The following is a 20545-nucleotide window of genomic DNA, read 5'->3' as shown; positions in this document are numbered from 1 at the left end:
TGGGAAGGAATGGGAGTGAAGATAGATGGTCAGCACCTCCTCCGCTTTGCTGATGACATCGTTTTAATAACACCGAACATCAGCCAAGCGGCACAAATGCTGACCGACTTCGACCGTGAGTGTGGAAAGATCGGACTACACCCAAATCTTATGAAGAAAATGTATATGAGAAACAGTCTTGCTCCTGACGCTCCATTCGCTCTCGATGGAACCACCATCTCTGAATGCAACAATTATATATACCTAGGTCGAGAAATCAACATGATGAATGACCTGGCACCTGAGTTGCACAGGAGGAAGAGAGTGGCTTGGAATGCCTTCAATAGCATTGAAGAAATAACTAAGAGGACAAAGAACCTCCAGCTCCGAGCACATCTGTTTGATTCCACTGTTCTTTCTGCATTAACATATGCCTCAGAGACCTGGGCGCTACAAAAACAGGATGAGAAAGCTATTCGGGTCTCTCAAAGAGGAATCGAAAGAGCTATGCTTGGAATATCACGATTCACTCAAATGAGAGATAGAATCTAGAGTTCTGATTTTCGTCAACGATCATGAATCAGGGATGCTGTCTCATTTGCCAAGGCATCGAAAATCAGATGGGCTGGACACGTAATGAGGTTTACAGACAACTGCTGGACTAGAGCCATTACCGACTGGATTCCACGGGACGTCAAACGATCGCGTGGACACCCACCTGCAAGATGGTCAGACTTCTTCCTCAAGACCCTGAATGATCAGTTTGAGACTCTGCATGTTCCTAGAATGAACAGATGCCATTGGGCTACGCTAGCACGAAACAGGGATGAATGGAGACGTTTCTGGCACCCACTCGAGTAAATCGATGAATAACGGGGGATCAAGTGATCAATTGATTATCTTAATCAGTATATATGAAAAGAAATAAGATGGATTGACAAGAAATGCAAATTCAAATATTCAGGAATCACAACCTTTATCATTTGATCACTTGACTTCTCGTTAATCTTCAATTTGCTCGAGCGGGTGCCAGTAACATCTCCATTTGTCCCTGTCACATGCTAGTGTAGCCCAATGGTGTCTGTTTGTTCTAGGAACACGAAGAGCCGCAAACCGATCATTCATGATCTTGATGAAAAAGTCAAACCATCTGGTAGGTGGGCGGCCACACGGTCTTTTGACATCCCGTGGAATCCAGTCAGTAATGGCTCTAGTCCAGTGGTCGTCTTTAAATCTCATTACGTGACCAGCCCATTTGATTTTTGACGCCCTGGCAAACGAGACGGTGTCCCTGATTCTTGATTGTCGATGGAGGTTGAAACTCCGGATTCTTTCTCTCATTTGAGTGAAACGTGATACTCCAAGCATAGCTCTTTCAATTCCTCTTTGGGAGACCTGAATAGCATTCTCATCCTGTTTGTGTAGGGCCCAGGTCTCTGAGGCATATGTTAATGCAGGAACAACAGTGGAATCAAAGAGATATGCCCAGAGCTGGAGGTTCTTCGTCGTCCTAACTATTTCTTCGACGCTCTTGAAGGCGTTCCAAGCCGCTCTCTTCCTCCTGCGCAGCTCAGGTGCCAGGTCATTTGTCATGTTGACTTCTCGACCTAGGTACACATAACTGTTGCATTTGGAGGTGGTTGTTCCATTGAGAGCGAATGGAGCGTCAGGAACGAGGCTGTTTCTCATAAACATTTTCTTTGTAAGATTCAGCTATAGTCCAACCTTTCCACACTCATAGTCGAAGTCGGCCAGCATTTGTGTCGCTTGTCTAATGTTTGGTGTTATTAAAACAATGTCATCAGCAAAGCGGAGGTGGTGTAGTTGCCGACCATCTATCTTCACTCCCATTCCTTCCCATTCCAGTCGTCGCATGAAGTTCTCGAGGGTGGCACTGAAGAGTATCGGTGAAATGGTATCACCCTGCCGAACCCCTCTCTTGACATGGATGATTATTTCTTTGTAGAATGGTGAGATCCTGGTAGTGAATCTGTAATACAGCTTACGGCGGATCCTGATGTATTGAGTTTGAATGCCCTGATTGGCTAGGGCTTCAATGACCGCTTCCGTCTCAACAGAACCAAAGGCCTTCTTTAAGTCAATGAACTTTAGACGGAGCAGCATCCGGAACTCCCAAGAAACCTCAGTGAGCTTGGTTATCCTGTGGATATGATCGATGGTGCTGAATCCTTTGCAGAACCCGGCTTGCTCGCATGGTTGTCCTTCATCTAGTGTTCTGCCAATCCTATTCAGGATGACTCGAGTGAACAGTTTGTAGATGACAGACAATAGACAGATTGGGCGATAGTTGCCAATGTCGTGGATGTCTCCCTTCTTGTACAGTAGTACTGTCCTGCTGGTTTTCCATTGGGATGGATGGAACCTTGCATTCAGACAGGTCGCATGTTAAGAGCCGAGCCAGCGTATTGATGAGTACTGACAGCGGGTTCTTCAGGTGTTCGGATACAAAATACCTTTATAGGATGCAAAAATGCTCTGTTTGTGGTTATTGACTTATCAGCCGTATTGAACACAATAGTCCCAGTTAATTACATCCTTCAGCAATTAAATCCGTATAGCAGAGTGGGAATAAGAAATAGCCCTAAGGAAAAAAGTGAATGGCCTAAGATGATCTAGTGGTTGTGCTTGGGAAAATTGTTTTTGTCACTAATGTAGTTAAACTTTGATGAATAGTTGACTAGCACCACTACAAAAAGCAACGTTCTAGATGTCCACCATTTTCTTTTAAATGTTGAAAGATCCTCAAGAGAAAAGAAGAGGGTACTGAGCATGAGGGGTGGGGGTCCAAAGGGAACAGGGACTTGCAAAATATACAACCAAAACCAAATTTGCCTATTTCATAATTTGTTGGAAGGGATACAAGATGATAAATCCAAAACGTTAGAGAACTACAATAGACTTCTTTTCCTTTTGTGCTTCTGTCTTTTCTTCTTTCTCAGACACTTCTTCTTCTGCTTGAAAATTTTGCATGTCTCACCTTACTCAGAGCTCCACTTTCCATTGAAAGCCATTAATTAGCTCAAATTGACTTTGTTTTCATGGAGAAAATTTCTCTACAAAGTTGCCAGAAAGTGTCTCAATATTCTTGGAGCTTGTTCTCAGTTTCTAAAACTTCAGTGTTCTATAGGCCACAGCTCTTACTTCAATGCACACTGACCTTTTACTTTCAACCAAACACCCTCTTTCCCTATTGTATTGCATCAGAACCTTTTCAAACCTGCTATCTTGCTCAGGCATACTCTTGCTTTTGGCTTGGGGTTAATATAAAGTCCATTCCAATCTGACCTTAAGTGATTATGTCTATTTCGCATTCAGAAGAGTAATCTTACTCATAATGGGTATTCCAGGAGCCAAAGCAAAAGAGACAGTTGAGGTAGCAATCAACTGATACCCGAAGAAGGGGTTTTTTGGGGCAGAGATTACCTGAAAATCAGCTGATCGCTTCAATTCTTCTCTTCCCCTAACGTGACCTTAGAGCCACAAGTGGCTACTTTCCTTGGCACTAGCAAAGGCAGGTGAACAATGACTTTAGTTGCTTGAGAATAGGCCATATCCCAAGAGGCACTCTGTAGGACTCATTTTCTTAGAATCACATTTTAAGGCTCCTGAGAACCAGGCTGAAACTTTTGTGACTTTCTGCAACTTCTGTCTGACTGCCACCTAGTGGTATGCAGGGGCTGCAGTGAAGGGTGGGAATGGTTCACAGGGTGGAGTCTATAAGTGAGGTATAACCTCTAGAAAATTTAAAAAATATCATTATAGGCACACTTAGAATTTGTATAATGCAATGTTTCTTCAATAAAAATATGAAAACAAAGCAATCCTTAAAATTATGGAATAAATAAAATATTCATACCCTTATTATAACTATGTATTAGCATATTTAAAATGTCAGAGGCAGGTAGAGGGGATGGGTTGGGGATGGTGGCAGGGATACTGGGAACATTGGTGGTGAAAAATGTGCACTGGTGGAAAGATGGTACTTGATCATTTTATGACTGAAACATAATCACTAAAGTTTGTAAGTCTGTAACCGAACATCATGGTGATTCATTTAAAAATTTAGAAAAAGTCAGAGATAAAATAACTTTTCACTTTGGTAGCCACTGTTCCCACTCTCGTACTTAAGGTGCTCCCTCAGAGGCCATAGTTAATTAAGGCTGATTTTTCATCCTTAATACAGAAGATTCATGACCCTGTCTTGTATCCACTTAGGGCTCTGCTCCCTACTTTCCTTTGCAGAACTTCTTTCTAAGGGAGCACTTTCAGTGATGTTCCCGGCTCTCCTACTAGGAGCTCTTATATTGTGACAGGAGTTACCTGAAGAATCAATGCTTTAGTTTGATGCTTGTTTAAATGCCTTTGTAGCACTGTAGCACTGTCCTCCCATCGTTCATCGATTTGCTCAAACGGGCACCAGTAAAGTCTCCATTGTGAGACTTGTTGTTACTGTTTTTGGCATAACGAATACGCCTTGGGGAGCTTGCCAGGCTCTGCCGTGCAGGCGGGATACTCTCGATAGCTTGCCGAGCTCTCTGAGGGGGGCGGAGGAATCAAACCCGGCTCTGCTTTGTGCAAGGCAAACACCCTACCCGCTGTGCTATCTATCACTCCAGCCCTCAAATGCCTTTACATCAGCAAAACCTGTTTTTCAAATAAAATTTGTTGTGAAATATTTATTCCTAAGTTTTCTTTTTTCACATCATTTTAAATTATTTTTTTTAATTTTTAATGAATCACCATGATATATAGTTACAAAGCTTTCATGACTGAGTTTTAGTTCCTAAGTCTTCTTTAAACCACACCTTCAACATTATTTCCTCAGTGAAATCTTCCTTGTTTCTCCATTGCCTATCATTTCATGGAATGTTATATTTGCTCTCTCATACTGTCCATCATAGATGGAAAAAATTGTTTAGACTCTTGTATTTCCTTGTAGAATTTAAGCTCAGTTTACAAGATAATACCAGACCTATCTTGTTTACTGTTGAAATGCCAGAGACAAGTGTTGTACCTGACCCTTTGTATTCCAGGTATTCCAGTCGAATAAATGAATTATTAAGCCTTCCATTCTGACACCGTATCCCAGGAGTAAATTAACATTGTAAACAACCACGTCACACTGTGCGATTTCATTGAAATTGTAGCTATTATCTTACATATCACTTATCAGAACAAAACGAGTGGTCCATAAGGTTTTTCTATCTTATAAATCATAAGGTTATATTTAATTTTTATTATTTTTGAAGTAAAATAGTTTTAAAGAAGTTTGCTTAGAGAAATATGGGGATAATGAAAAAAGATAAAGATGGGGGACAAAGAGAGAAAGAAAAAGAAGTGAAGAGAATTTTAAAAAGAGAATATGGGCTTCTCTACTTAAGTGGAAAAAGTTGAGGTTACATTTAAAAACAAAACAATGCAACAATCATAAATCCTAACCTCTATGGGGTAGTATTATTTATCCTCTGCTTGAGATGAAAACTTGTTTCTTTCTCTTGATAAATTCTTGCCTTTAGATTACAAAACAGATTACCAAGCAGTGGGTGGGAGGATTGTGCGGGTAATGAAAGGTTCACTAGAAGTGATGCGAGGGCAGTGGTGGGTGTTATGGACACTTTGATGGTGGAGAACGTGCAGTGACTTTGTTCATCAATATCATAAAAACTAACACCATTGCAACCAGGTTACCTAAATTATAACACAAATATCTAAAAATTCTGAGTAAAGTCCTATGGGAATATATTCTCTTCTTTTCTATGCCAGGACTCTCACAACACTTCTATTTTTTGGCTATCCATTGAAGACTCTCTTAAAAGTCAGGCTCAGGTTCTACTAGCTCTCTGAAATAACTGAAGGCTAGATGACTTTCTCCTTTCTCTCAGTTCAAGAACCAACAGTTCTCTTATCTTTTAAAATAGAGTTAATTGTGCACTTTTTATGCTTGTCACTTGCATTCATAAAAATTTATTTGATATTATTTAAGCCTTATAATAACTTGTGAGGTAGGGCTAATTATTACTCCCAATTCAGATATAAAAACTGAGATTAAGGGAAATATGTACTGCTTGCAGGCACTGGCTGCTTGTATTCTCATGGTTTATTGATGGGAATGGACTTTTCATTAGGATTGACTCCAAATTTCTTATTTACTTTTCTCACTTATTTTGGTGACCCTCTGACAGGGGTGAAAATCTTGACTGCAGGACTGAAAATTGCTAATGCCCTTCTGCACTGTTTCTTTTTTCTCTGATTACCTCCTAATGAAACTATCTCCCTACAGGGATGCACCACTAAGTTTCCGATTTCCATTCAGAGTACTTCATTGTGGGCTAATACAGGGCCATGCTCATGTGAGGATCCACGTAAAACTCCACAGATATTTTTATTTTTTTAAAAAACTATTATTGAATCACCATGAGGTAAAGTTACAGACTTGCAAACTTTTGCGCTTGTGTTCCAAGTCATACAATGATCGAGTACCCATCCCTCCACCAGTGTCCATTTTCCACCACCAGTGGTCCCAGCATCCCTCCCACCACCCCCATCCCGTCCCCTCCACCCCACCCCACCTCCGTGGCAGGGCATTCCCTTTTGTTCTATCTCTCCTTTTGGGTGTTGTGGCTTGCAATAAAGGTATTACGTATCCATCGTATTCTATCTATAGTCTACTTTCAGCCCACTTCTCCCATCCAGAACAGGCCCTCCTAGCACCACCCTTTACTTGTTGGTCCTTTCTCTATCTGAGCTGATTTTTCCCCCAGCATGTGAAGCCAGCTTCTAAACTGTTGCTGCCTACTTCTTTTATCTGAGGATCCAACATCTTCCCTAGAACCAGAAGACTCGCCTTATGAACTGACCTGCAGAGATTCTCTCCAGCCCAAGATCTAGCTTATTGTAAGATCGCTCAGTTATCCTGGACCTTTTAAAGGAAATTCCTCCCTCATTGGTCAGTGCTATACCTCTGTTATTTAAGAACTTTTCACATCCAAGAGCCTGCAAGAATGTCTTATTTTTTTTACAAGATCATTGTCAGTGATTTTATTTTATTTTATCTATTGACCAATTTTATTTTTTAATTTTTAATTATTTTTTTATTTTTAGTGAAACACCATGAGGTACAGTTATAGACTTACAAACTTTTGTGCTTGAGTTTCAGTCATACAATGATCGAGTACCCATCCCTCCACCAGTGTCCATTCTCCACCATGAATGATCCCAGTAGCCCTCCCACTCCCACACCCCATCCCCCCACCGAACCCCTCCTCAGTGGCAGAGAATTCCCTTTTGCTCACTCTTTCCTTTAGGTGTTGTGGTTTGCAATAGAGGTATTGAGTGGCTATCGTGTTCGGTCTATAGTCTACATTCAGCACACATCTCGCATCCTGAGTGATTCCTCCAAACATCATTTACTTGGTGTTCCCTTCTCTATCTAAGCTGCCTTTCCCCGCAGCATGTGAGGTCAGCTTCCAAGCCCTGGAGCAGACCTCCTGGTATTTATCTCTATTCTTCTTGGGTGCTCGACTCCCATTCTGTTACTTTATATACCCCAGATGAGTGCAGTCTTTCTATGTCTGTCCCTCTCTTTCTGGTTCATTTCACTTAACATGATACTTTCTGTGTAGAACCACTTTTATGTAAATTTCATGACTTCATATTTTCTAACAGCTGCGTAGTATTTCATTGTGTAGATGTACCAAAGTTTCTTTAACCAGTCATCTGTTCTCGGGCACTCGGGTTTTTTCCCAAATTTTGGCCACTGTGAACAGTGCAGCAATGAACATAGAAGTGCAGATGTCATTTTGACTGTACTTTTTTTTGCCTCTCCGGGATATATTCCCAGGAGTGGTATTGTCCACAGACATTTTTCACGAACACTTATAGTCACGCAGCTCATTCCTTCTCACCAGAACCCCTGGTGCCTGGAATCTGTTATTTTAAACAACAACAACAACAAAAAAAAAAAACAAGAAGAAAATCCAAGCTCACATCCAAAACAGTTCAGAGAAGTATCAAGTTCATAAGTGAAAATAGGAGAAAGTTGAAAAAAAAAAAACAGGAATAACACCAGCACTGAGTACAGGGAATGGCGATAGAGAGTGCAATACTCATGCTAGAAAGGTGGGTAGGAATTACTTGCTTACTATGGCCTACTTCTCTCTTCCCCACAACTATCTAGTGAACATTGTCAACACATAAACCAAAATCCTTATTAGTGGTTCCATGGCCTGAGGTTTTCACTCATTCTAATAATCTGCCTACCATTTTGTAATTAGACATTCATTTTAAGGGTAATAACAATAAAGTCTTTAAAAATGAAATGATATTTGTGCAATGATTATTCATTTCACTAAATTTGCTTCTCTCCCATAGTCCTGAAGGGAATTAGATTTTGACTATTGAATTGAGAGGCTGATGGCAGTGTCCTAAATTCTTTATGGAGCAAGACAGACTTAGATCTGGGAGAACTTAATGTAAAGGGTAGAATGACAGCACAGGTGAAGAGTACATGAGTAAACAGAGGAGGCTGTGAAGCACAAATCTTGTCTTCTTGGAAATTCTGCCTATTTCTAACCTCCTGTCTCACCCAGAAAAGTAAAAGGAGAGCTCCCCGCTTGCTCTTCTCTCCTCACCACCTGCCTTTGCCCCAAGGATGAAACTTAAGGAAGTACAAATTGCTACTATATCTAATTATGAGAAGGGTTCAAAGGCTTGTATGGACTTGCCTGGGAATCTGAACATCAAATAGAATGACGTTTCCATAAGAAAGTTCATGCTGAATTCTAAATTTTTTGGCTAATACTTCAATCCTAGATTGGAGACTGCTTGTACTTGGAGGAAATTCAGAACTCTAACATTAACTTGAAACCATGCCTTTGGAATCTTATATGATTTATTTTGTGAGGACTCCACACTCTGTGTTAAAGCTTAATTATTCATGTGTAGAAACCAAGATTTAAGTATTGTAATATGTATGAGAGCTAATATATTATATTATAATGTAGCTAGTTTTATCTAGAAAAATTGATGTCATTTATTATCCACAATATTGAACTCTTAGCAATATTCCTTCACAGTTGTGAGGCCCATGTCACAAATGTTGACACACTACTAGAAAAAGCTGTATGTTAATATAATATTTATCATTTACTTAAAAAGATTTCATGCAGAAAATTACTTTGGCAAATAAAACAAGTACTTTTTAATTTGAAATTTAAACAGATTTTATTAGCTTTTTATTACATTGGGATACAAAGATAATATCTTAAATAACTTCCTAGATGTCCTGGATATTAAACTAATCCTTGGACAGCCTTCTTTACTACCTGGAGTATCTCATAAATCTGTCCACTTGTCATATGTTTATTGAATATCTGCAAGTACTGGACACTGGGTCCTTGCCTTCCAGAGCTCGCCAATCTATTTGGAGACTATAACAGTACATAAATCATTTTTTACACACACAGAGATATGGAAAAGCTGAAGGTTCTCAATGTACTGAGATCATCTCCAAACAAGGTTGGTAATGGTGTCTATCGCATAGGACTGTGGTGAATACTGAAAGGCATGTGTCAATTGATTACTACAGTGACTGGCATGAGTTGGTGCTTTGCTTGTTATTTCCTGGAAGCACAGAAGAGAGAACCACTATTTGGATATGAAAGAGGTTGGCAAAATATGTGATGGGCAATGTGAGTTTTAAAAGTTAAGTATTGTCACATTGTCACTGTCCTCTCGTTGTTCATCGATTTGCTCAAGCGGGCCCAGTAACGTCTCCATCCTGAGACTTGTTGTTACTGTGTTTTGGCATATTGAGTACGTCACAGGTAGCTTGCCAGGCTTTGCCGTGCTGGCGAGATACTCTCGGTAGCTTGCCGGGCTCTCCGAGAGGGGTGGAAGACTCGAACTCGGGTCGGCCATGTTGGCTGCATGCAAGGCAAACGCCCTACCCGCTGTGCTATTGTTCCAGCCCAAAAGTTAAGTATGTATTCATTAAATAGAGAAATTAGGAGATTATCATTTCAAGCAAGGAAAAGAAGTGCTAAGAACATAATAAATTCCAAAAATATGGTGTTGGCATGATTAGAAAAAAGACTACACAGGGATAAAGAGAAAATGGTGGGAAAACAGTAGTGGAACAGGCAAGTTTCTTCAGAGGACATGACGTTTTTACTGGGTATAAAGGATGAGTAGTAGAAGAAAGAACAATCTAGTGATGATATGAAATTCATGTGCAATGACATAGTTGTAAATGTGTATGAAATATTTAAAAAGAATTTTTATATTTAAGAATTTAAATTTATATTTAATTTATATTTCAGAATTTAAGTATAAAATTAAATATTTAAATATCTAAAAGAATGAATAGTGGCAAGATTTCTGCATTCCACAAGTCATCTCAGCCACCTTAAAAGTATAAGATGTATCTGAGCTGGTTAGGATAACTGGGGTGGGTGGGTAAGTTTGATAGAGTCACCTTCTATGAATAATTTGGTGGGAAACAGAAGCAACATGTGAACAGCAAAGGGAATAGAAGTTAAGGGGAATTTTTCATATATGTCATGGAGAATTATGCTTAACAAAGTTTCTACATACTGGAAATTGAGCATTGAGGAAGGATCTGAAAGTGAAACGCCCCACTTTCTATGATAAGCTCCAGTAGACTCTGTGGCTTGAGAGGATACCACTTTGGTCTATATAATATGAAATAAATAAATATGTGATAGTTAGTTTAATGTAAAATGGCAAAATGTAATAAATATCACAGGTACGAAGGGGAGATCATTTGCTCCCCTGAGCACAGGATAGCACAGCACTGAGCGATGGCAGAGGTAGGGCATTTACCTTGCATGGGTTCAATTACTCTCGGAGAGCCTGGCAAGCTACCAAGAGTATTCCGCCCACACGGAATGACCTGGCAAGCTCCCCATGGCGTATTTGATATGCCAAATACAGTAACAACAAGTCTCACAATGGAGGCGTTACTGGTGCTCACTTGAGCAAATGAATGAACAACGGGAGGACAGTGCCACAGGACAGTGTTACAGGGCACAGGATACGATGCCGATGCCAGTGGGGAACACTGAAGATTCCAGAGCACCACCACCATAGGATGATTACATGGAGTGTCAGCAGCAGAACCCACCACCAGTGATATCACAGCTTATATAGTTATAGAAGATTTGTGATAATGGAGGAAGTATATGGTGATTTTTCCTAGCAGTAGACATTGTGAAGAAGGAATAAAGCAAGAAAGGAATAAAGGGGTGTGCAGCATCTGTGAGTAGGCAAGACTTGAGCCTGGGGTTGGTGGGATTGTGGTAGTGAATAGAAAGGAAGTGATCCTAGACTGAAAGTCAATAAACATGGGCTGCATTTATGAGAAAAATTGATGATTGGTGAAATCTGAATGTACATGAGGGAAAGAGAATCTAAGATGGAGCCCAGGTGGCTGCTTCAAATTTTGTGCATCTTCTCAATGGAGGTTGAGTAATAGTGAGATTTATAGCCCACCTTTGTAAAAGGATGTATTCTTGGTGTGAAAAGGGGGTGGACAGCAAGCTAACTGAGAGGAAAGGAACAAGGAACACCTAAATTGGGGTAAGAGAATGAAGTAATTCTGTCCCTGTTGTAGGTCAAGAATGTGTTTTGAGGGTTAAACATAGAGACATAGCTTCTCATTCTCCTCACACAACAGATTAATCATCCTTTATCTGTTATCTTTAACCCTCCCCTTTCTATAGGATCTCTCTCCAGTATGCAGACATGACAAAGTATTTCCCATATTTAAGACAAAAATTTACCTTTCACTTCATGTCTCTCTTAGTTACTTCCTTCACCTTATTGCTCCACTCTCTGTGATATAGATTCTCCAAAGAGTTGTCTCTAGCTGCTCTCTTCAATTTCTCATCTCCCCCACTTACTTCTGACCTCTGCTCCTGTTACTCTCCCAAGATTTCATCATAATGACTTTTGTGTTGCTGACATCAACACATAAATTTCTGTCCTAATAGAATTTGGCAATTCAGATTTATTTACTTTTTTTTTGCTTGTTCAGCCCACACACAGCAATGCTCAGGTCTTACTCCTGGCACTGCATTCAGGGATTATTTCTGGTGGGCTCTGGGGATCATATGGGGTGTCAGGGACAGAACCCGGGTTGACTGTGTATAAGGTCACAGTACCCATTGCATTATCTCTTTCCAGCCCCGACACTTCAGATGTCCTATATTTTTTCTTCTGTGATAGTACAAATCTAACTGGTATTAAGGAGTTGAGGGAATTTACTTTGAATCAGCATATGTGACAAAATACAACATATTTTGTCATATATGTTGTCACAAACAAATTAGTATGTAGAAACCAAAATTAAGGTCTTAAACAATTTAAATCAGTGAATTACTCTTCAATCCCTTAAATGCCTAGCTAAAAGAAAAGCCAGAAATAAATGGCAACTTAGAATGTTCATAATCATAAATGAATGCTTGTTATGAACTGTACATCATCATAGTTATTTTACATATATTGACCTAGTTAAATCTCATTGCACAATTGTATGCAGAGAGTAATAGTAACCTATTATGCCAATTTTACATGTGAAAAGACAAACACACCTGGTAAGTACAGAGACCGGATTGAAAACTCAGGTTGCCACTCTCAACCATTCTGCTATAGTGTAGAGTGAGAGATGTGTCAAGTCGAGTATAAAAAAGCATTTGCACCTATAACTTGTTACCCAGCTCAAGACTGTCATTGACCAGAGAATCAATTGCTCATGCAACATTACTATATGTGAGTTTTTGAAATTAAACTTTTTATTAATTTAAAAATTCAGAATTACAGTGGCTACATAAATAAGTACCGTATTTAGGTACCTGTCCTGTGAGAAAAGTGAAACGGTAACACTGTTACAATACTCTTACTCATTTATGTGCATTAACTATAAATTGACTACAAATGCTAGATGATGTTATAATCTTTGCTGTTCCAAATGTTTATAATACAAATAAATACACAAGAACCATATCCATTTCTCTCTACTAGCTGCAGGCTGCTTGGTCTCTTTTTACCTATGTTATACTCCCTACATAAAATAAAACATGGAGAGTTTCTGGTAGGCCTAACTGAATTTCCCAGCTTCTGCTTCTCACATCACTCTGTAAAAGTGTGTCTCAGCACATGAGGGCAAGATTCTATCTAGGGAAGCTCTCTGGGTGTTCCCTTAAGTTTTAACTTTCAGAGAACACCTTGGAGGGAAGGCTTGGGATGAGTCATCAGGGAATGGGAAATCACTCCTTTGCTTCAGGATCCTGTTACTTGGTTATTTTTCCCACATTATGGAAATACTGCCACCTCTGGGAAGGAGACAGCAGCTACTTTACCACCCTCTCCCTCACACTCCCTATCCAACAATGCATGCTCTGTGGCATTTCAGCTGAGAATATTCTACCTTCCATTTTGAAAAAAAAATGTGTATGAGGGGCTGTTAAGAGCCTTGCCCCATAACTGTTTTATGAGAACAGAATCTTTCATGCCAAGTTATCATAGAGACTTTTTTCATTTCTCCATTGGTATCATACACCCTAAGAGGGAAAAATTTCTCTCATCTATAGTCATGGAATGGGAAATATGGAATTTATGGGTTCTTAATAATTCTTAGTACTCACTAGAGGTCATTCATGTCCCTCTGTGGAGATAAATCTAAAAGGCAGTTTTGAGATCTTTGCTACATAGAATTTATAGTTTTTCTGCAAAGATGATTCCTAAAGCCAGGCCTCAGAACATGTAATTTATGCTCTATTATTGTACTCCGACATTTTTGGAGCAGCTTTCTCTAGGATCTGTGACTCAAATCCATACCTGGTGGATTAGAGGACAATGTTTAAACATTTTAGGATAAAGATCTTTATCAGAATGCCCATGTCCCCAAATAAGAAATAACTAAACTAGCTGAAGAGCCAACAGTCAGAAACTTATGATTACTGAGCCTTTTTTGCAAAGTAAATTCAACTCCTATAATTGAAGAAAGGAAACATTCCTTTTAAGGTGTTTCTATAATTTAATCTTTTAACCAAACTCTTTGAACTAGATAACTATAACCTCAAGAAAATTAGTGAATATTGTATTATTTCCTGGTGATTTTTATTTTGAGAACACAAGGACTTCATTGATTTATATCAACGTCATGTATTCCACAATTATCTTGTACTTTATGGATTTAATTCCTGAAAATTTAGCCTAATTCTCACAGCTCTATGGAGATGACATAGGTTCAGGGAGAAAGAAAAACTGGATTCATGAAAAACTTATTAGCCAATTCGAAGTGAATATGGGCATAGAATTGTATTTTTAATCTTCACTCTGCCTCCATATTTTGTGACTTCAACACCACCACAGATGCAGAGACATCTATATACAATTCCTTATTTACCCTCCAAGTTATAAGCAATTAAAAAACTACTTTCAAGGGAAAGGAAGAGAGAGTTTATACCTCAAAAACAAATGGTGCGATGTAGTGTGTGTGTGTGCATGTGCGTGTGTGTGCACACACACACATGAGCACATGCACACATATATACACCTACATGTATATGAGTATAGGGAATTATTTATTTGTTTTAGGACAAGGTATTATGAAATTCAAAGGGTAAAATTTCCACACTAATGTTTGCTGTACAATAGAAATTTCACTTCCTTCCCTTTCATTCATGGGAAAACTTTCTTGATGGAAACCCTGGGGTTTTGTTACTCTTTAACCTGACAACAAGTTGTGGTGTTCTATATCTCTTCCTTCCACAAATAATTGAAGATTTCTCTAGTCTCCTTGCAGGAGATGTTTAAGGGCTGACACACCACTCCACATAAAGTAGAAAGTTAGGCTGTGCATGTCGTGAAAAAAAAAAAACCTACATTTGAGTTTGTGTTTTTATGGTACTGTTGACTCAAGCAAAATAAGCCTGCAGTCCAGCTGCAGCTTGAGTTTTTTGCTTTACCCTCTCCAATACCTCTGCCTCATCTAACAGTGACCCTTTTCAGATCTTTCCAGGTACAAAACTTTGACCAAATCTTCAAGCTCTGTTCTGCACACACGACTTGAACACATCTGGCTGATCTGAGCTTCTCCTTCAGTGAATATCTTCCACTGGCCTAAAATACAAACACAAAGTTGCACAGAAAGTGTAAGAGAACAGAACCAATTTTAAGTCTAATAAGCATGCCTCATTCTCACCCTCTTATATACTGACTTGGGAAGCTGGAATACAAATGACATGCTATTTCTTCAGTATTACCTCCAAGCCAATTTTTGGGATGAGAAATGGACAATGGGTTATGAATTTTTCATTTTAACAGTTGAATCCAAGTATAATGTATAACTGTGTCCTCACAGGTAATATCTGGATATTAAGTTTGGAAGTTTTACAGCATATTGACCATTTACTTACAAATTGCTACACTATCGGGATATTAGCTGTTTTGGCAGCTCACTTAGCACCAGGTCATATAAAGCATTTGGGGAACGAGTGTCTGGTACATTCCTTACTTTCAGGGACTCATATAGTGGGTTTGGTTTACTTGGTTATTTACAGTACTTTTTTTTGCTTTTCTAGCAACCTTGAGTTATCTGTGATTTCTCCAATGCATGTGTGCTGTCTTTATACCCTTTTAAAACATTCCTCAATCCATGCCCCATTCCATGGCTCATATCCCACATGTGAGTCCATTCACTTCAGATAAACACAGCTGTTTGTCTTCTACTCCCTGTTCTGTCTTCTCACATCCTTTCGATCCCCTATTTTCTCTTCTTCCACTGTAGAATGTCTCACACTTCCAACATATCATCACCAACTTCTCTATTGCACATTCTTTTATGCTAATTTAACATATATTTTTATTTTGGTGTGACCTCTGTGTCAAACACTGTAAACCATCCTACATTTCTGAACCATTCTTTTTAAAATTTTTAAAAAGCCTTCCTGTTCCTGGACTTGGTGCTAAAAGGAGGTAAAGTGACATCATGATGCCTATCAGTAACAGTCTTGTACACCACAGAACCTAAAGAGGTAAGGAAAGAAGAAAAAAAGAAAATAGTGCCTTCCAAGAGTCAGGCTGGGGCACAGGAGGGAAACTGAGGATGTTGGTGGAGGGAAGGGGACACTTGTGAATTGTTTGGTGTTGGAACAGTGTATGCCTGAGACTCATTCATGAATAACTTTGTAATTCTGTAATTCATGGTGATACAATTTAAATTGTATCTGAAAGTAAAAAGCCTTCCTGGTCTTTCAATGGCAAGATCTTTACTGCTATTACCTTGTCCTGTCAAATATTCTTCCTAATAAATTGCCCACTGTAGATCTCTCCTCAGTCTTTTTCTCTTTTTGTGATTATGGCATTGCAACCTGGGGAACTTCTGATCCATGTTCATTTATGTGCTTCTTAACTCACAAATTTTTGAGCCACTTTTCTTTCTTTAGTCACATTAACATATGACCCTGCTTCCTTAAGGACTTGATTTCTCTGCTCCTTTGACACCGGATTCTTCATTTTCCCCTATTTTCTTTGATTCAATGAAATGGTAGGGAGAAAAAAGAATGGCCAGGAAAGGAACAAGTTTTTACAAGAGCCTTTTTGTCTGCTAGTATCTGAAAGGTGCACTGTATAAGAGGCCAGGCTTGTTCTTTGTCCCCGGGGGACCCTACAGGATCATCTCATTACCTTCTGCCTTCTGCTGCACACATTTTGATGCACACCCCATCTACTTCACCTTCAAATCCTCACTGTTATGGAAAGAGTTGTTTAAATAATATTTCATGGAAAGAGTTTGTTTAAATAATATTTCAAGTCCCTTGGGTGCCTAACACAGTGCTTTGTTCACAGTATCAGCAAAAACATGTTTGAAATTGATATTTTCAAAAGCCATATTATTGATATATACATGTATATATAATGCTATCTCTGCCTCCTTTATATCTCAGTTACATGTAAGTACTCCCAACTCCTTCATTTGAATTCTACTCCCCAGTTTGTCAGTATCCTGCAGAATAAATAATTGACTAATTGGATTTTCTTTTCAGAGAGTCTCTAAATATTTTAATCTAAACATGTTTCAATTGAAACACTCTTTTTTGCCATAATCTGCTTACTTTAAAGTTTCCAATTGTTTAATGGTTCTACCATTCACAAGTTCTTTAAAACTGTTACTATACAAGTTACTCCTGTAAAACTATTTTCTCTCTTTGATTCTGACCTTGATAATTTATTCTCAGAGATATCTTACATAGAAACATCACCTCCCTGTATTAATAAAATACCTAAGAGACCTACTTAATAAAATAAAACAACTTCCTAATGCAGACTGCCACCAGCTTTCTTACTGAAAGTCCACATCTCTCATTCCACACACCAAATATATCTTTCTCTTTCTAAAAACCAAACATAAATGCATCATTCACTTTATTTTAACAAACCTTAATAGGGTTGAGGGTGGGAAAAGGGCAGGTAGCACATGTACCTTTTCCATGTCTCCATGTTTTAGTGAAGTAAACAGTATTTGAAAAGTTGAAAAAAGAAACAAAAAACTTCTCCTGAGCATTTCTTGCTGTAGCCGAGAAATTGTCCAAGCACCAGTGAGTACTCTCCTGGTGATCTAAGCACTAACTAGGGTGGTCCCTTGCACCCCAAGGCCTGAGCAGCAACATATCCTCAAACCCTTGTAAGCATTGAGTTGTTTGGGCAGCTGGGCTGAGTATTGCCAGGAATGGCCTCCACTGCTTGGGAAGCTCCCCCACTCAGAAAAAAAAAAACCAACTCCTCTGGGGTTCTCTGGTCTGGAGATCAAGTCCAGCTTCATTGTAGGGCATGTTGAGCTCTTCAAAATCTCGCTTAATTTAAGCAGGTGCTTAAAAAAATTCACCTTGCCGCCAAAAACAACTTTCTAAAGCACCATTTATGTATCATTACACTTTGTTATCCTTCAGCAAATTCTCATGCCTTGTATATAAGTTTTTCATTGGCTTCTTCCAGGCCATCTGACAACTTCCTACCTTGAATTTTTTTCATCTTCCAGAGATCTTATGGGGGCTTTGTAACTGTTTCTCACCCAAACCACCCACTCACACCCACATTTCTTGTTTGCTTCTGTGTTCAGTCTTCTCTCAGTCTATAGCCTCTCCCTGAACTTTATTTCCTGACCTGTTGTTCAGTTACGCCCTTTTCTTTCAAAACATACCTCCTCCCTGAAGCCTTTCTTAACTAAGTCCACCTGGTTCTCATCTCATTGTTCTCTGAAGATTCTTTTGAGCACTTAGGTATATAATTCCTCAGAACTATACAATTTGCCCTGAAGGTATTTTTATGTTCTGTCTTGTCTATCAGAATTCCCTGTGGATAAAAATTCTGTGCCTTTTATTCCTTAAGAAGGGTTTCTCACCCCCTACTGCCAAGCAGTATCACATTCCTAGGCTCCATTTAGCTTATAAAGGGTGAGGGTTATAGGTCTACTTGAGTACCTGAGTTCTTTCAAAGAAACATGTCCATCCAGAGGCAGTTATGAAGTAAAAGATAACTTTTGATAAAGTAGAGGAATTGATGTGCATTTGTTTTCTCTCTCTCAGTTTTACCACCAAATGACATGTCCTTCCGGATATAAATGTTCCACAATATTCCAGATCTGGAATCTTGAGAACTTTGTCAAGTCTCCAGACTTCGGTTTTTATTAAAGAGTTTTAGGAAACCTTAACCTGAGGGTAGCTTAAGCTTAGACTACATCTGAAATTGCATTCACCATGATCAAGCTTTTCGGTTTACATTCAGACTTTGTGTTCACTATTTAGTTACCCAGAGAGAGCTAGAACATCATTTCATGAGTACACTCCTTATGGTCACTGTTCTTTAGCAACACAAAGACACTTTATTGCTCTCTTTGTTACTTTGGAAAATAGTGTATTTTCCCGTGTCAATAAAGAGAGTGAGGTATCACTTACTCAGGGTTGTCCTGGTAACCAGCTTGAAATGATGGAGCTCTTCAAACATCCTCTTGGATATCTTCTCAATATGAAAGTGCTGAAGGATACCTGGGGGCAAGCAAAAGTGGTTCAGGTGGTGAAACACACTCTTTCTGGAACAACCAACCCCTTTTTCTGCTTGGACTGACCATATCATCTCATTACTGGGGCTTAGGAGTATAGAGCTGGACTGTGTAATGTGCTTAACCAGGAACTTGGATTGCTCAAATGTTATAATTGACTCCATTTGTTTCCTTCGCTCACAGATTTCCTTCTAGTTCTCCAGAGGATGGAGATAAGGGAGATAGTGAAGCTGACCATGGGCTCTCCTCTGAGTGAAAGCCACATGGAATAAAACATGGGTACTTGTTGGAGTTTCTGAAGCTAAGGGCAGTATTAGAAATTTTCCCTTGCCCCAAGTCTGGGTAAAATATGTTTCTGCAAAACCTCTGGACTTTACTCCTGGATAAGCAATTGGGAGCTAACAGTGAGATTGTAGGCAGGTATTGTGTAGATAGAGAAGTCATCATTGTTCTTGAACTAGCAACAAAACATATTTTCCCCTGTGTAAATATTCCCATCTCCATTAGGAAATATTCCCAGCTCTTTTAGCTTCCCCTTATTAAAATGGGAAGCATTAAACGTAAGGGAGCACACACAGCCTCAACTTTGCTAGACTATCTGTTATTAGAATAGCACACAAACAACTGAAATATATCCTTGCATTTAAGAAGTAGTGTGTTATCAGCCTACTTCAACAATCCTCAAGAGATCTATAGAGAACATTGTAGTAAAGCTTGGGGTTTTCTCTGCCCATTGGGCACAAACCTTGATTAACCCATCACTATGAACAAGAGGCTATTCAGATGCTACACTAGCAAATTAAAAAAAGAACAACTGCACAGCCTCTGTGGTGTGAGAAATGTGTGGTGACAAATAGTGACCTCCCAGCTAGGGAAGCCAACAGAACAGTGCTTAGTCCTAGGTAAGCAGTTACAGAGAGGCAAAGAAGTTGTAAATGGAAAATCAACATTCCTCAGCATATAACAAAAATAAACATAGATCTGAAATGTGTGTTCTAGCATATTTTTAAAGGGATGGGGAAGAACTCCGTCTTTCAAGAAAGACTGTTGTGAAAAGGAAGAGGAAAAAAGCCACATATGTACTAAAGTAGATGTTTCTCAATGTATGATCCTAGTGTCACATGCATTGGAATAACATGGCTATTAGTTAAAAAGGAAAATGATTAGACCCTACTAAACTGATCTTTTTGGGATTGGACCAAGTAAATTCATTTAAAAACATTTCCTCACATTGTGCTAGAGCATAATAAAATTTGAGCTTTCTCAATCTTATACTGGAACCAGTAGAAAAATGATGTGCATATTTTCCATAAAATAAATCCCCTCTACACTTGGATACCTATTTACAGGAGTTTTATAATCACGGAATGATTTTAATACTCTTAATATAACAATAAACAGACTGTGCTTTGGGGAGCAGAGAGATAGAATAGTGGTCAGAACACTTGCCTTGAGTGCAGCTGA

General features: G+C 39.1%; 1 protein-coding gene across 3 annotated transcripts in view; it reads right to left on the bottom strand.

The window, feature by feature from the left end:
- Nucleotides 1-14834: 14834 nt before the first annotated feature.
- Nucleotides 14835-20545, bottom strand: part of CHRDL1 (chordin like 1) — a 183757-nt gene continuing 178046 nt past the window's right edge. For all 3 annotated transcript variants that reach the window (XM_056125803.1, XM_056125804.1, XM_056125805.1), the window contains exons 11-12: nucleotides 18978-19067; nucleotides 14835-15144 (exon numbers count right to left, since the gene is read on the bottom strand). In XM_056125803.1, coding sequence (XP_055981778.1) covers nucleotides 15014-15144; nucleotides 18978-19067 — 221 coding nt within the window. In that variant the 3' untranslated portion in view covers nucleotides 14835-15013. The remainder of the gene's footprint in view (nucleotides 15145-18977; nucleotides 19068-20545) is intronic.

The sequence above is a fragment of the Sorex fumeus genome, unplaced genomic scaffold, assembly GCF_029834395.1.
Source record: "Sorex fumeus unplaced genomic scaffold, SorFum_2.1 ptg000058l, whole genome shotgun sequence".
Classification (NCBI taxonomy): Eukaryota; Metazoa; Chordata; class Mammalia; order Eulipotyphla; family Soricidae; genus Sorex; species Sorex fumeus.
This window is presented reverse-complemented; position numbering and strand designations above follow the sequence as displayed.